The following is an 18,063-nucleotide window of genomic DNA, read 5'->3' as shown; positions in this document are numbered from 1 at the left end:
CTTTACCCTTATACATGCCCAACTTACATCATAGGGAACATTACAGCATTAGTTGCTATTAATACTTCTTATTCAATAATGTTGCCAAGCTTAGTGACCAATTTGGTTCAACATCGGAGAATATCTAGAATCTGAAATGATTACTCGTTTTTCTTTAACTCTGATGTATTGAAATTTTGTAAAATTTGTCTTTTTATAGATATAATAAAATTGCGAAAAAATTGCGTTTTGTAAACTACATTTTCTCATTTCTATCGCCATAATTTATCCCGATTGACTATGGAAAGAAAATGGGAAAGTCTCAACGAGTTCATTTGTTTACATCATCCCAGCATGTTCGGTTTACTTTACCGGGTTCATTGCTTTTAGTATTTATCTTCCCCTCTTAACTTTTTCAATACTTTACAATTTATATAATTTTGTCAGTTCAATGAAGTGAAAATAAAGAAACTATTACTTTACGATAGACGCATTTATTTCACTAAAGAAATAATCAGTTTATTCCCAAGTCACTGCCATTACATCCGGACTCCAGACACCAAGACAAATGCAGCCTCCTTGAGTTGTTTATTGTTGTGTAAGGTTTTCCTATTTCACGCTAACTTAAGCTACTTGATAAAATGGGATTCACAAATGGGATTTATTATGCAAACAAAATTTTATTTGCATATAAATATAATGCTTTATTATAAGGTTATTGTGGTTTAGTGTCGAGAGGAAAATTAACTGAAGGTGTTGCACTTACTTTTGCGTCCAGTATTCTTTGTTTTGTTGTTTCTTAATGAAAATACATCGGTGCAGTGAAATTTGTGAGCGCTACATCATTCTTTGTAGGTTTAGAGATGAAATTTTACATTAAGGTTCATTACCATGTTCTACATCTTTATATGTGGGACACATTTCCAGTTCCTCCGGGGTAAAGGCCAAAGGGCGTGATTTGGCAATGCAGCCCAAGTCTTGAGACAAGATGACCCATAATTAAAAGTAAAATGGTAGAATATTTGTTTAAATGCACGTTCAGTGGAAAAGGCAGGAATAAACTAGGGTAATATATGCAAATTTGAACATCATAGATGGGTAAATATTTAGAAGCTGTCATGCACGGATATTACTATGGAAAATAGGATTTTATAGTTATTTCATCTTGTTTCATACGAATTTTACCTGTATTTCCATTGGAAATGAGTAGTCCCCCCATTAGCTACCAACAATATAGGTTGTACAAAGTGAGAAGGCTTTGAAGTAGAGGGAAATTGTGGGGTAAAAAAAATGATGAATATGAAGCTTATAAAATCTCCTAATCAGGAAAACCAGAAGAACCTGACCTAACCTAGCTAGGGGTGCCGTTCCCCTGGACCTCCCATTGTGTAAAGAACTTAATTAACAAATACAGGAGGATAAAGTGATGCCACTTGATTAAGGAAGTGGATCAGTGTGGTGTTCAGACACCTTAAACCAACAATTACATGATCTCTTCATCTTGGGGAGTGTGTTTCTTACTGCATTACCAAGTGTGCCGATCTTCACAATACTGACTCTGAATTACACCGTGGATACTTGAAAGGAGAACACCAGGAACTCTGAAGATGTCAACAGCTATGGCTTTGTTCTCAAAAACTCACTGAATTGCATGCCAATCAGCCAAGAAGCAACCTTCATAGAGTGATGCCATCTTGCAATTATGCAATTCAATTTTCAGATCTTGCCCACAAGTCTCCCTCTGATTGGCTCACAAGAATCAAGTGACATCCAAACTCCCAGTGATTGGCTGAGTAATAAGTAAACAATGGATTCCCCAGTTTTTTTTTACTATAAGTGAAATATTAAAGTCATAAAAACTCAAAAACTTAATTTTTGGCTGAAATGCTATAAAGTATTCTTAATTATTTTTGCTCTATCTTCCTATATAAGAAGAGGCTTCCATTCATGGCAGCTTCTAAATATTAATGCACAGATGATGTAGACTATCAAAACCTAACCTAACCTAACCAAATCTGTAAGTTGTATGTTCTAAAACCAGTTCTTTGGGGGAATGTTGTAATATGAATTGCAGACTTTATGATTATGATTGTAGACAGTGTAAATTGATTACTGTAATGGCATAAAATCATTGTGTACCAGTGACAAATGGTGTGCCACAAGGTAGTATGCCTGTACTGATGTTACTCAATTATTTCATAAATTACATGCCAATTGCTGTTCAATCCCCCATATAAATTTTTGAAGGTGATGCCATGTTATTTAGAGAAATTAAAAATCTAATTGACTGTGAAGCATCACAAGATGATCAATACAGTACCCTTTACTGTTATTGGCTTCAGGCTTGGTCAGAGGAATGGCTGTTGAGATTCATCATTGCAAAATGCACAGGGTGTACTGTACTTTGCTCAAACCAATAGTAAGGAGATGTATCACATGTAAGAAAGATCTGGGTGTTTTATATTGATAACAGATGGAAATTCTCGGATCATCATTAAAAAAATGAATCTTGCTACCTAATAAACTGGTGGGACTATTATAAAGAACCTACACATAAATTACTGTACTATACTTAGATGATCCATCTTTCATAAGACTTCTCAAAGTGTAGTTCTACCTCACTTAAAGTACTGTACAGAATTGTAATTCTGTTTGGTCTCCAAGATACACTAAAGAATGCCAACTGATTGAGAATGTTTAAAGCAAGGCCGCTAAAGTGGTGCTGGCACTCAAACACCACACTAAGAGAGATTAGGGTAATCATGTATCTAATCCCTGGGTTTCGGGCTATGGTTGGCATATTCAGAAACATTTAAAAAAACAAATAAAGTGCAATTCTGGTCTTACAAACTGGTCATGCATAATATAAACAGGATATAAATACTTGTATACGTATATGTCCTTACCACAGGTTGGCAACATGGACTAGGAAGAGTCAAGAATGTTCGTAAAGTGGCCTGTGTATGACGCAATAGTATGAGGTAATTAACCCTAATTTGTAGGCAGTTTGAAGTATAGGACACTTGTTTTACTGTGTTATTACTACTTACACTATGAACAATCATTATTACTGCTCCAGTAATTGATCACAATACTAGACCTGTGCTTGGGGGTTGGGGGTGTAGAAACACATGGTAAAGTGAATCAAGACCAAGGATGCAATTCCTACATCACAAAAGCAGAGAAGAGACTGGCAAGTTTCCATATACGAGTGAAAGATAAATACCTACTTGGCAACATAATCTAGCCAGGCCCACCCTTTTTATTCAAATAGGCATGGGAAAGATCAAAATGCCATGTGACATGACCCGAAGCTCTACAGACACACACATCACAGGACGTGACCCGAACCCTAGGGGTTAATGGGTTTAGAATCATGAGTGCCCTAGTTTACATTCAGCAAGTTTAGGATTTTCCCAAAGTACCAGATACCACTACATTATATAATTAATTTATAAAATGAAACAAACAAACCTATCTAACTTAGGCTAACTTAACCTAAAATCTATGACAACTACCTCATGCCTTGTGAACTTATGATACATGAAAGTCTCTCCAGAAGATAGTGAACTGGAAAGTCATAATGTGCTGACATGCAATATTTCAGGACAACAATTCCAACAATGGTGTAGTGTCCCTAAACTTATATGCCTGTAACTTAGGTGATTATTAAAAATACTGTATGAACATTTGTAAAGTGTAATATTTTTCTTTTTGAAATCTATATGCTGTACAGTATATGGTTAAGTGTTTTGGGCTCTAGTACTGTAACAAGGGATAATTCTGCATGAAAACTTGAGATTATCCCCGACACGGTCATTTTTGTTCTTGTGTTAGTAACCGACAGATACTTTAGATATGCTGTACAATGTGGAAATGTTATTATCTCTTTATTAATATATTTCCTTTTTTGGCAGGGAGGGTATATTAAATTACGCCAAAATAAGTCGTCGGAGCAAACGGGTTGTGAGTGTGCGATTCTCCCACACTCGAAGATGGTGGTGTGGACTATTGCTTGGAGTGGTCCTGGGGTGTGCAGTGGCAGCCACCATATTAACCAGGCTCGATGGTAGGTACCAGTACTCTGCGATGTTGAGATGTGGTTGTAATTATATTAACTTGATGGTAGGTACCAATACTGTGTGGCTCTAAGGTGTACTGTACTGATAGCCAGTGGTTATATAGTATGGTGAATGATATTTGATGTAAAGTAAATTATTGTAATTTTCAAATTCACATGGAATGTAACACCATGGATATGAACACCTTCCTCCCTCTTTGTCTTTTTTTCTTCGTACAGTTGCGTCAATGTGTTCCTACACTCCCTGTGGTAACCAGTGTCTCCAAATGGCACCGTCGCAGAAGTAGTATCCCTATTTATGAATGAATGGTTATTGGTCATGTAACGATGGATGTGATTGGTGGACAGGTTTGCTGAAGGTTGGCTGTTTGGAGACACGGGTCACAACGGGGTGTAGAAACACATTTCCGCAACTGTACCTAACACACATAGCTTTTCATCCATGTATCACTGCAGATACCTCCTCATATCATCATACATACTGTATATTCTAAGTAAATTTCTTAATTTTTCCTCCTTGTTGATTTCTTTTACTTCCAGTTTCCAAATTTATTTCAGCCTTTTGTCAATCTCTTTTTTCAGTCTTAATATACCACATTTCCATTGTATCAAAATTCTTGCATGCATGGAGGAGAAATGTTTAAACCAACATTTCTTGCATATTTTTTTTTTTATTAATTGCACACAAATCAAACATTTGTTAAAGAATAAACCACCAACGCACCAGATATAGCTGCCGTAAGTGTCACATGACCAAGAGCCTTTCACATCTGGCTTTCTAAAGGACACCTTCCCTGTCTTAGCCTGTCTAGACTCTAGACAGAAAATCCTCTAAGTCTCAAAATCCCCCCCAAAAATTGCCTTTCAAAATTGAACTAAATTTCTTATCGGGGAAATCTAAGCTCTTCCCAATACAAGCTGATATCCTATGGTGGCTCTATGACATCATTGTTTTCTATACCCACTGGATATCATTCTTAACCCACCCACTTGAGATGTTCTTGCACTTGAAGATATAGTAACTAAAAAGGACCTAGGGCATGTTTAGGTTGAGGGGCCTGACCACACATACACATCCTGTGTTTTGAAAATTCCCAAATATGATATTCATTCTGCAATTTTATTTTTCTCTGGTTAAGATATCCCAGGCTCCATTACAATTTGTGCATCCATGATCAACCCAGTCTCTAGTTACTGTAGATAGGGTTGATCATGGATTTAGAGTCTAGTATATCAATACCTTGTACTGTATTTTTCATGCTTCCAAGACACTAAGTAACCTTTGCTCGAGATTTTGACAAGAATTTGAGAGGAAACATCATGCTGAATATTTCCCAAGCATTTCAACCACTGGCCATATCAAAACCTTCAAGTTTTTACAGCAATACTAGCTACTTCTGTTACTGTATAATGTTCTACATCCATGAAGTAAATGCTCTTGCATATAGGGAAAAAATATTACAACACCTACTTTTTGGCTAGTTATAAGCTCTGTTTCTCCAGGTTCAGATCCCACAAATGTATTAGGACTTACGCCACGAGAAGTGCGCCTAGCGGAGCGAGTAAGGGAGATGGAACAGCAGAACCAGCTGTTGAGAAGACAGCTGAGCATCTCCCAAAACCAGCTGATCCAAGCCTGGGGAGCTGAGGGGGAAGAGAACACAGACAAGCTAGGGGATGGAACAGGGAATGGGGAGCAAAGTGCTACTAAGTGCAAAGAAAAGGTCAGATAATAGTATGCCTTGTAAACCTCCATACAGTACAGTACAGTATTTAAATTATCAATCCCATGTTTAATAGATTGTTTATTTGGTAGACAGGTTAGTTTTAGTCACTCCAAGAAACATTGGATTGCATGAAGATTAGACACCCCAGCTTATTTCACCTGGAGATTAACCACCCGAATGGTATAATACAGTTTAACCTAACGTAATCCCCCAGGTAGTATTATGGTGTTCAACCACTAGGTGAAATATGCTGCGGTGCCTAGTTTTTACTTGATTAAAAACAATGACTTCATTCCTTCAGTCTACAAATATTCAGAGTTGTGAAGAAAAGAAATACTGTATTGAGAGGTTAGCAAGTTGTTTATACGTTAAATTTTTTGAAAGTTAAAGTTATTAGCTTTTATATGTGACAGAAGTTAATGGCTAATATAGTCCAGTCTTTTCTAATTATAAATGAAATAATGGGGTGTTGATAAGAGCATGGTGGAGATAGTGAGCTACTAAAAGTTTATTTCATGACTGTTGAATGTGGAGTAGGAAGAGATGATTACAGTTAGAGATATAAAAAAATATGTTTTAGTGATTAATAGAAGTGTCTTAAAGAGTGAGTGATAGAGCAAAGGGTATTTGTTCTAGTGAATTAGGCATGAGTAGAGAATGGTTTATAAGAGTGTGTTTAGAGTGGCAAATAAAAGGAAGTTTAGGGGAAGTCCATAGGAAAGTGGTGGGATAGTGTTAGGAGTTTATGGGTGAGAGGATGTAAGAACAGAATGACAAGGAGGCTGGGATAGGGCACATTAGGTGTTGAAATTTATCCATATCCATGTTTAGCTGGATCTCTTAATTTGTAACTACGCTGAAAATACTGTAAGTTTAATGACTAAACTGTGTATTTTACATTATAGAACAGTATATATTTTCATATGTTTTGAATAGGATGTAACTTTAAATTTATATATATATATATATATATATATATATATATATATATATATATATATATATATATATATATATATATATATATATATATATATATATATATATATATATATATATATATATATATAATACAGTAGTTGTAAAGGCTATTGCACTTTACTGATGTATGCTGAAAATCTTAAATATTATTTTTACTGTAATTTTTAATCAGTGTGTTCTTTTTTTAACAGGAATTTGGTGTGCCAAAATGTGAGGTGCTTCAAATAGCTATAGTGTGTGCAGGATACAATTCCTCTCGATCAGTGGTGACTCTCCTCAAGTCACTCTTGTTCAACCGACGTAATCCTCTACACTTCCATATGATTGCTGATGCCAAAGCTCAAGTTGTACTTCATACACTTTTTTCATCTTGGAATGTCCCTCATGGTAATGTAATCTTTTAGTATAAAACTATTTCATTTTAAATATTAAATGATCCATATTACGCATATTTTCTCTATAAACAGTATATGCTGTAATTCAGCATGTTGCCGCACACACTCTTACAATTCTTTGTAAACTTTGATAGTCTTGTGATAATTATTCCCTCAATGAACTATACAGTACATTCTTATGAAACTATGATCTTTCTTTAATATACAGTACTTGTAAAAATTTTATTCATTGGAATGTAATGGTAATTATTGATAGAAAAATTTGAAGAGAAATAGGAATATGGAAAGGCTTAAGGAAAAAGTAAGTAAAAGAGAAGGTACTTTAGATAATAGGGGTATGGGCAGTGCTCATCACCTTATGTAGACTTTTGAATGTGTTTCAAGAGTGTTTAATAATTATAATAAAAGCCAGTTTTTCTAAAGAATTCACTCGCACTCAAAACAATACAAAGTCAAAGACTTGAATATAAAAGGAAATACTGTACTACAACAGGGGATCACAAAAAGTGACAGTTCGGCTTTTATTATTCATATACCCTTAAGTTTTAATACTTCCTAAACCCTGTAATTCTCCATCACTACACTGTTCAGGATCATAAACTTTAAAAAAGAGAAAGGTCTTCACTTGTTTCTTAAAGACCTCCACTGAGGTCAGCTGCTTCATGGATGCAGGCAACCAATTGTACAGTCTGGGTGCTGTATAAGAAAAGACTCAGGCATCAAAAGAAAATTCCCATACTGCTCTAGGCTCCTCAAGGTGTGAAGGATCATCGCTACTATGCAAAATCATTTCAGAATGTATAGTCAGTGGAATCAGAAGGTTAGCCATATACTTAGGTTCACCAAACATTGGTGTCTTAAAAGTCATTAGACAGAGTTTGAACTCCATCCTACCTTTAATTGGAAGCCAATGCAATTCAGTCAAGAATGAGGGTATTGGGAGTCCTCGCTGTGAGAGCAAAAATAAGCTTGGCAACCCTATTCGTCACTGTTTCCTCTCTCAATGGTTCAAGTGTTTGCCTAGCTTGCAGATTGGTGTCAGCGACCAGGACAATGGGTACTGAAACAAAAATCCTGGTCAAAGATCGGCATTTCTTTCATAAATAAATTGTGTACAAGATTAGGATTCGGGTCATAGTTACTAAGCGAATTTTCTGGCATGATTTTGGCATGAAATCTCAGGAAGGCTGTCTCAAATATTTATACAGTAGAATCCCAGTTATTCAGCATCTTCGGGGATTGAGAGGTGCTGGATAAAGAGTTTTTCCGGTTAGGTGAAACTCACTCTTAGGATCCCCTAATGAGTTCTACAGTGCACAGTGCTAAATTTAGGCTGACCTCTCAAATTCATGACTCAGAAAAACGGACTTTTTTAACACTTATTCCACTATATAAAGGATGTGGTTTAGAAATAAAGAATGAAATTTTAAAATAAGAAAATGAAGAGTATGGGTGTGTATGTGGTGGGCTAAAACTGCGTCGCCGACTCACCAGCCCAGCCATTTCTTTTAATGTTACAGTAATGAAACTATAAAAGTTGTGGAAAATTCATTACAATACTGTAATGTGGCTTCAAATATTAAAACAAGAAAAATGAAGAGCATGGGTGGGTATGTGTGTATAGGTGGTGGGCTATAACTACGGTATGTCGCCGACTCACTAGCCAGGCTGCCACATTTATTGTTACTTGTAACAAAACAATAAAAGTTGTGGAAAAATCATTACAATACAGTACAGTACAGTACAGGTATACCATGATAGCCGATGCATATGCGGACTGTGAAAAGTCTTTGGTTAGTGAATCATAGGTTATTGAAGCAATTAATCCCATAAGAATATAACAAATTTGGGAGGTTAGGGACTGGCCACCCCCCAAAACCTCCCATCTACCCTTGATATATCTCTGTGGTGCACACTGTCAAGCAAGAAAATATAGCAGACATATAAAGCAAGCATAATAAGCCTTAAATAAGGAATGTAAGCATAAATTGAGACTTATTTACCTGTGTTGAGGATGGTACAGGGGTAGAGAAAATATATAAAACTATAAAATAACATATTCTTCTCCAATGCTTGCTTTTAGACCTATTTTCCAGGTATTGCACCCCTTAAGAGGGAACATAGGATTTCATCCCACAATTTTAGTTGCTCTTTTTGACTTGCAATAAAATTAAAAATGTCATATTTTTCTATACTAATATATTCATCAAATGAAAACAATGTTTTGTCCCTTACAGTTGAGGTGAGCTTTTATTTAACGGATAATTTGGCTGCTGATATCTCATGGGTTCCAAATAAACACTACTCTGGAGTGTTTGGACTCATGAAACTTACTCTCAACAAAGCTCTTCCATCAACACTCAAGAAAGTGATTGTCTTAGACACAGATATTACAGTGGCCACAGACATTGCAGAACTGTGGAATCTATTTTCAAAATTTGGACCAAAACAGGTGAGCTAAGTTTTGAGTAGATTAATGACAACCAAACTGGGATGTATAAATTTTTAGCAAGTGTTGTGAATGTTCCTTCTAATATGTTAAATGCTAAAAAATGACTGAAATGTTTGAGAGTGATTCTGCATGGGGTCATCTTCTCAAATAAGAGTTGTTCCAGAGGAAACAATGGAGTGGGGGAAGATACAGTCCAGGGTAAATCAGCACTGATACATAATTAAGTACAGGTACTGTATATTCAAGAGCTGTGTGTACCCATTACTTGCTGACAGTGAAAATACAGTACTCTGTACCTGGTAAAGTGACAAGTGATAGGAATATAAAGAGTAGGAGAAGAGTACAGACATGAAGTTGCTACTATTCCTGTGGCTTTACTGACTTTCTTGCAAGTTTTTCATGTATAATAATCAGTTAAAGCCTGTGGTTATATGAGTAATAGTCAAGCATAGTTAAAACCTAATTGATGTGAGTTAGTAGACAGTTGTAAGGGAAGAGGAGATGTATAGCAGGAGGTAACTGGACATATGAGTGTATCATGAATTTGATAAAGATCCAGGTAGCATTTTGATCAGAATATAGATAATGAAAAAACATCCAAAATTTGTTTTATGTAATAGTCAAAAGAGCAGAGATGAAAACTGGGAGAGTAAACTGATAGAGTATTTTAGAAAACATTCAAGGTATTAAGATTTACAGTTGTTTATTTGAAATAGGAGAGAAAATTGGATCATGCAACAGATGAATTAAGTCCATGATTGAGCTAAGACTAAAGTTGTTCAGATCTGGTTATATACATATCAGTAGGTAAGTAAATCCCTTACTGAGGTGAATAGGACCCGGTATAAAGAAGAAGCAAATGAAGTGGTTGCATGTTGACTCTTGTTCAGGGTGTGTATGGATGAGTGTTAGCTCTACAACTCATCTAAAATGTAACAAGATTATATACAATGATAAAGATTATAATTATATGAACCACTGCAGGAAACTGAGTACAGTATTGTGTGACCAGTTTATAAAAGAATATTCACAGCTGGGTTTACAATCAATAATACAAATGTTCTAAATTTCCATAGCTGAAAATGGTGTAAGATAATTTAATTTCTATATTTTCGAACCAAATTTTTACTAGCATGCATTTTCTATTCTTGGAACAGTATATAGGCTTGGTGGAAAATCAGAGTGACTGGTACTTGGGTAAACTTTGGAAATCTCATCGTCCGTGGCCAGCTCTTGGAAGAGGGTAAGTTTTCCATCTGTTGCTTAATTACACCTTTACAATTCTGTACTGTAGTATACTATACTGTACAAATAACAGTGTCTAAGAAAATTTCTTTCAACAAATTGGAGAGGTCAGCACCTCTGTGAACATCCATACACTGTCATTCATAGAAGCACCATCATCAGGGAATCAACTGGATTGTTCATTTCTTCCATTGATGGCAGCTTTTCAGCTTGATAATACTGTATATACACCTCAGTAAAGTACCTCATCATCAGGGATAGATTAACTTTACTTTCCTTGCAGCCTGAGACTTACTGTACTTTATTTTGGGGTCCTTTTCTATGGATTTTTATGAACAATACTGTACATATAAACTGTAGTACATAGTGTATTTTACTGTTTGCTGAAACAAAGCAGAATTAGACAAATTTAACTTTAAGGCAGACTGCGTTTGGAGTCCTCTTATCACCATATTCCAGTGAACTGTATGAAATTTTACTTTTTAATCCTAAAGGTGCTGATCCGAACACTTTCAGGTATAAATCACACTAACTCTCTCATTTCACTAATGGTCAGGATATACCAAACACAACGAAAATTTATATACATATACCCCTGTACTACTGTATTAACGAAACTCCCAAACACCTTACATAACAGTAAGTACTGCAGTGCTAATACAGTTCAGATAGTGAATTACAGTACTGTACTGTACTGTATAGTGAATGCAATAAAAATTTTATAATAAAAATGATAATACGTACAGAGAATTTTTTGGTACTCAGCTTGGAACCGGCTGTGGTGTGGTCTGCCAATGAACGCCACTGTCTGGAGTTGCATTGTCCTCCTCCACAAATTACAACGCGGGAGCAATCCACAAAGACACCAACTCCAGACCATGAGCACAGACCCTGGGTGTATATAATAATCACTCAGATCTCAGCCACAACTATTCAGCAACACAGACAGGGCTCTGGGCAAAGGACTCAGGCACCACATCGGTCAGCACAAGCACCAGAACGAATCTGCTCTCCCCACTCTTCCCTGTGGGGTAAACTTTACACTAATTCAGAGACACATATTCAAAGCCCCATGAAGCTCCAAACCCTCTGAACCTGGCTAAGAAAAGCATTCCCAGCTTCTTTTATAGTAAAACATTACAAATTACAAGATTTTTATTGAACTTAAATTATATAGTGAAACCGTAAGGGCACAAAAAGTATTTATACGTGTAAAAATAGGAAAGATCCCCTTTATATTTGTGAAACACATAAAACCCTTCCCCCAAATGGTCAATATCCCAATTAGGCAATTGTCAAAATATGACACCCCTCAAGCACAGGTCCCAAGGCTTGAGCCTCAATTGCCTTGGTGATTAACTATCACTGCCCATCATTAACTTTCATACATACTATTTTTTTCCAAAAATTTGCAAGCATTCTCCCACTGTACTGCATGTTGTTTATAACCAAAATCAAACACAGTTTATTTGTTGTCATCCATTCATTTTTATTATTGTAATATCTCCATTTTTTACTCACAGCATCCATCTGGACTATTTCTTAATCAAAATGTTTCCACAGTTATAACACGGGCGTTATTCTCATCCGGCTGGATGTCATGAGACGAAGCAAATGGTCCCAAAAATGGAAACTCATTGCTGAAAGGGACTTGACGACTCTTTTCTCCACCCAGCTTGCTGACCAGGATATTATAAATGCAGTAATTAAGGTACTGTACTGTGTATGTAAAGAAATTATAACACTTGCACAAAAAACAAAGCCCAGATGGCAACACCAAAACTAACATTTACATATAATAATTAACTGTGAAAACAACTCTCATTCTGTCAAGATAATCCTCTAGAGCAGAGTTTCTCAACCTTTTTTTGCCCAAGGCCCCTTTCTCATCCTCATTTACCTCTGTGCCCCCCCCCCCTCATACTTGGGGGGGGGGGGAGAGCTTAATAAGAACATAAGAATGGAGGAAACTGCTCCGAGCCTATTGGCCCATACTGGGCAGTCCCATTTACACCAGCCCCTATTGCTCATCATCTGCACTGTATATTAATCTGAGCTGTATCATATAGAATTATAAAGACAAAGTGTTTGTAGTACCTAACAAAAACTATCAATTCTATAGACATAATTGTGTGCAAGCAAACAAGCTTCCATAAAGACATAAAATGTAAAATGCATTGAAGCAGCATAAGGCCTGCTAACAAAAATTATTGCAATTGGTAGGTACTTAATTCAATGTGATCCTTGTGGCTGATGCAAACTTACCAATTTCTCAGTATCTGGCTACATCGTTGTTAGTGACAAACGAAGATCACCTCTCCCCACAATATCAAAGGAAATTTCATAAATTTTGTCTACTTGCTAGACTTTACTAGAGTAATTTTCAATATACAGTATAAGCTACTAAACTTAGGACGAAGAATGAGATGTGACAATGATGACAAATTGATTATATGCCTGGCAGTTAAGTTTGGGGTGGCCCCCTAATGTTTTGTTTGATCCATGTGGCCCCCTAGGGAGCCATGGCCCACGTTGAGCAGCAGAGGGGTATCTAAGAAGCATACATGATCTGATTGCAGACAGTAAATATGGATTAAAGTATGGAATCCCTGTTTATAACTACAAGGGTTCCAAGAAGTGGAAGTCTTGAGGGACAAAGAGGCAATTGAAAATGTAGACAGATAAATAAAAGCCACTGCAGGGTTTTCATTACAAACTAGCCACCACCCACTCGGTAAACTGATAAATTTCACCTGACTTTTATCTGTTTCATGTCATCTTGGAATCTGCTTAAATATTTAGAGAATATCCTGGCTAATATTATTAATGTAGATGAAAGGAAGGAATATGAGTGGAGAAAAGGATAATCCCCTTACATTTACTGCAGTTATACTTTTATGGGAACTCTAAGATCAATGAACATTAAAAGCTAATAACTGTAATGTTTCTTTTCAGCAACATTCAGAGATTGTGTACAACCTCCCATGTCAGTGGAATGTGCAGTTATCAGATAATACTCGTTCAGAGTTGTGTTACCTGGAAGTGATGGACTTGAAGGTATGTTAATTTAATTTTTTCATTTTTATTCACAATTAAAATGAGTAAAGCTCACAGTGCTATCATCCACAATTCTGTATGATGGTATCCTTTATGCAAGAAGGGCTATCTCAGCCTTGGTTGTAACTCTTGCTATGATGAGATGGCTGACTCTGTGTACAATGAAAGACAAAAGTCGCGTCGTGAAATTTGGTGAAAACATATGCCGAAGGGCTATACTTTTGGTGCACTCTGCCTTGTCGTAGGGCTCTCATAATGTTTCACGAGTTATATTTAATCTTCGGACAAAACCGCGACACGACTTTTGTCTTTGATTGTACATCAGAGAAAATAACATCCTACTGACACTGCCTGGCCATGGAATTGAAATAATGTCTTGTTGGTTAAGAGTCCAGAGCACTGGTATCTGAGCCTTGGCACACCATCCATATTATTTACTCTAGTTTTAATATTTTATAGGTTATCCATAATATCTGAATTTGTATGAATAAAAGTTTTAAAGAACTTCTGAAAAAGTTTGGCTTAAATAATAAAAAGATTAATACAGCCAGTTAAGTCTACAAATTAAAAACCCATATTACCCATTAAGATAATAGCTAGGTGTTGTTTAGGATTAAATCAGGATCTCTTTTCTCATATAACTGGAGACTCAAAAAGCTTTTCTCAATGATAGTTGTCATTCACAACAGAAGGGCTAATGAGTGAGTCATATTAGTGCTGAACATTACCTTGCTTCTTTGTCTCAGTCACAGCACCAGGAAAATGGATCGACAGTAATCTTGAGGCATGAAAATTTAATTTTGAAGTAGTAGAATATTTAGAAGAACTCAGTCACTCAAATTTTCTTTTACAGGCAATTCACTGGAACTCACCAAAGAAATTAAAGGTAAAAAATAAACATGTTGAATTTTTTCGAAATTTGCACCTCACCTTCCTGGAGTATGATGGCAATCTACTTCGCCGCGAACTGTTTGGCTGCAACAATTCAAGATCTATCACCTCATCCAACTCACTGGCACAGGTACTTATGATGAGAGTGAATTTAAGAATATATATATATTTTTTTTTATTAAAAGGAAATTTAGAAATGATAGCCACTAAGATGTGTAGGAAAGTTTGTGCAGGAGCTGCTGCATTGATTGTGAGAATTAGGGTATAGTGGATCATCCTCTGTATATACAGTAAAGTACAGTGCTATTAATCACTTCTTTCTTTGTTTACTGTCAGTCCACAGATGTATATGACTTTCTATTGATTATTTTTATTGATAAAGCAAGATACATCCTGTATTGTGCAGCCTGGAGAGCTGTCATATAAACATGGAGAATAGCCATAAAACAAAGGTGATGTTCATAAGAATTATCACCTATATTTAAATTTGCTTGAAAGTAGTTCATATCTTTGCTGTAGTGTAGCAGTGTACTGTATACAACTACTGTACCAGTATTAAGTATTAAAGGAGACTTGCTTTCTCCTTGACCTATGATGACAACTGCTACATACACAACTGACAGAGCTTTCCTGTCATATGTGATTTGTTCTTCCCATTTATCCACAGTTAAACGAAGAAGATGAATGCTATGAGTTCCGCCGTGCCCGCCAGACGAACTATCGTACGCACTTATTCTTCCTGGACTATGAATATGATCCCACAACAGATGGTTATGATGTAACACTTGTTGCTACACTTTCCATGGATCGTTTACAGATGGTAGAACAGCTGCTAACCCACTGGGATGGTAAGTGATCACATGAAAAATTAAAATTTGTTGTCAATAAAAGTCATAAGTACCCCTCCAATGCACAGGCTAGTTGTGAGCTTCTTGCATGGAAGAACCACGCCATATTTATTTTTTCTTTGGATAGAGTTTTTGGGAACCGGTTCATTTAAAGAAAAATTTAAACAACTATATTTCACATGAACCAAGAAAAAGAAAAAAAGGAGAAATACTTTTGATGATGTGAAGTCATGCATTACAGTTTTTGACACAATCAACTTGTATTTTAGTCAACAAGCCAACAACAACCAAGTACAGTATAGACAAAAAAGTGGACATCTTTATGCTTTATATTGTTGAAATAAAAAAATGTATATGAGTAATAATGAGGCTGGTAAATGGAAAAACCGGAGCTGTATTTATTTATGCAGACACCACTGTGCGCATACAATATGTTCTTAATACTGTAAACAAAATAATATACTGTATACTTCAGTACTACAATACTATAAATACTGTACGTACTGTACTCTTGAATCTACAGTAGAGTAGGCAGACACTGTCCACTCAGTTGAATGTAATAGGTAACTCTAATCAAGTCTTAACACTTTGATGGAGGTGGGGTGGGGTATTAGAGGTTGTGTTTTTGACCTGACTGATGCAATGTTAGGTCACCGATTGTCGGGATGGAGATTAGTGGATCTCATGACGTGAAGATGTCTTGAATAAATACGAAAGCGAAGGTGCTCCAGTGTTTCCCACTTACTGAATATACAGTACAGTACAGGTATACTGTACTGTATGTAAATGTAATAACTTTTTACGTTCTTAAGAATGTATTCTTGGCTGATTTTGTTTTGATACAGGAATGTACAGCATTGCACAACACAAATTGTATGCAAAAACAGCAGCTAGCATGGGAACAGCCTTCTACAATGACAGCAGAATATGAACTAAGTGATTCAAGCAGCTAGGCCACCCATGCATCTGACACGTGGGGGGTGCGTTGGAGCACGATGCAATCTCTCGGAACTCTGGGAAAATTTATTCCCAGGCCCAGAACGGAGAGTTTCTGGAATTTTTCTCGGAACTTTCCAGAAAATACACCTGATTTTTAACCTCAGAAAATCGTTCCCAAACCCAGATTTGAGGAAATTTTCCGTTAAAATACCGAGCAAATTTCAATTCTGTACATATACTACGTATATGTACCTAAATCTTTCTAGTATTATACTGATATTATAAAACAATCTTACCTTTCAGTGTGATGGTAGATGCTTGATGGAGATGCAGTTAGGGTGGAGGGGTGAAGGTTATGCCTTGAGTTTTTCACCGTATGATATACGGCGAAGCAGTCTTACAAGTTTGAACAAGTGAAATATTGTAAAATAAACAAATACTTGTAAACTCATTAAAAACACTCATATGGACACTTATAAAACATTTCACAACACTTTTCATCACTTTTACAGATAGCTCAGATGTTTATCTGTATCTACAGAAGGACATTATGGCACATTTACACACATGAAGGTTACAAATTTGAATACTGTAAGTAAAATATTGTAAAAAATAAATAAATGAATGCTTTGTGAACACTTATAAACACTTTATAGGCTAATATTACTGCACAATGGATAGCACAAGTGTGTGGTGTGGATATTAAGATAAGTTAAAAGGGCTCACTCACTTTGCCTTCTAACTTAATGTCAGTGTGCTATGGACTGTTGCCAAGTAACCAATTAGTGATGAATTACCACGAGAGAGAGGGCCTACCAGAATGACTTGCCAAAATCTCAAGCGTCAATCGGAATTACTTTATAGTAATGTAATCGATTTAAAATAATAATAATCTGTTGAATGACGCCTTGGGGCATCAGTGCCTTTTTTCTTCTTTTTTTTCCCTGGGAATAGCCCACCCGGGCACAGGTCATTGACCCACATCGGGGCCTAGGTGGCGAAAAAATAACAATGAAAAGAAATTAAAAATATCTTTGACGCCTACTTTTTTCACGGTGCGTGAGAGCGTTAAGTGAACTAAGAAAAGTTATTTTTAACAAAATCACCTCAAGGAATAACATTATCTATATTAAAATAGCATTTACACCTAGAAACTCAGGTAGCAAGATTGTGTAGCTAAAATAAGTTAATAATCTGTACATGTTACTAAACATTCAATTGCTTTGGGTTGATCACTGTCTTCATACTAGCTTATGTACAGTAACTTCTCATGGAAATTTTCTAAGGAATTCAAATAGAAATTTTGCACTTTTTTATTACCAAATGCCATTTGACTTGTCAGTTATTGTAATAATGTGACAATTGTCCTTGTGAGGCAGGAGATATAATCAGAACATTACCTCATTATTGGTATGCACATCACTCTCAGTTGACAGGGTTAGTCTCTAATTTCAGGTTCATCCTTCCA

At 36.1% G+C, this 18,063-nt stretch overlaps 1 protein-coding gene across 8 annotated transcripts in view; it reads left to right on the top strand.

Moving 5' to 3' along the window:
* The first annotated feature begins 533 nt into the window (after positions 1-533).
* The window catches only part of LOC121861622 (LARGE xylosyl- and glucuronyltransferase 1-like), a 29,790-nt gene continuing 12,260 nt past the window's right edge, over positions 534-18,063 (top strand). The window contains exons 1-12 of one of the 8 annotated variants that reach the window (XM_042359493.1): positions 626-830; positions 1,306-1,779; positions 2,891-2,960; positions 3,897-4,048; positions 5,564-5,784; positions 6,960-7,155; positions 9,401-9,615; positions 10,773-10,858; positions 12,424-12,571; positions 13,816-13,917; positions 14,771-14,938; positions 15,476-15,656. In XM_042359493.1, coding sequence (XP_042215427.1) covers positions 2,956-2,960; positions 3,897-4,048; positions 5,564-5,784; positions 6,960-7,155; positions 9,401-9,615; positions 10,773-10,858; positions 12,424-12,571; positions 13,816-13,917; positions 14,771-14,938; positions 15,476-15,656 — 1,474 coding nt within the window. In that variant the 5' untranslated portion in view covers positions 626-830; positions 1,306-1,779; positions 2,891-2,955. Of the gene's footprint in view, positions 578-624; positions 831-1,305; positions 1,780-2,890; positions 2,961-3,896; positions 4,049-5,563; positions 5,785-6,959; positions 7,156-9,400; positions 9,616-10,772; positions 10,859-12,423; positions 12,572-13,815; positions 13,918-14,770; positions 14,939-15,475; positions 15,657-18,063 lie in introns of those variants that run through there. The other 7 variants (XM_042359497.1, XM_042359492.1, XM_042359491.1 and 4 more) reach the window with 7 other exon arrangements.

Source organism: Homarus americanus, unplaced genomic scaffold, assembly GCF_018991925.1.
Source record: "Homarus americanus isolate GMGI-L3 unplaced genomic scaffold, GMGI_Hamer_2.0 scaffold9847, whole genome shotgun sequence".
NCBI classification, from domain to species: domain Eukaryota; kingdom Metazoa; phylum Arthropoda; class Malacostraca; order Decapoda; family Nephropidae; genus Homarus; species Homarus americanus.
This window is presented reverse-complemented; position numbering and strand designations above follow the sequence as displayed.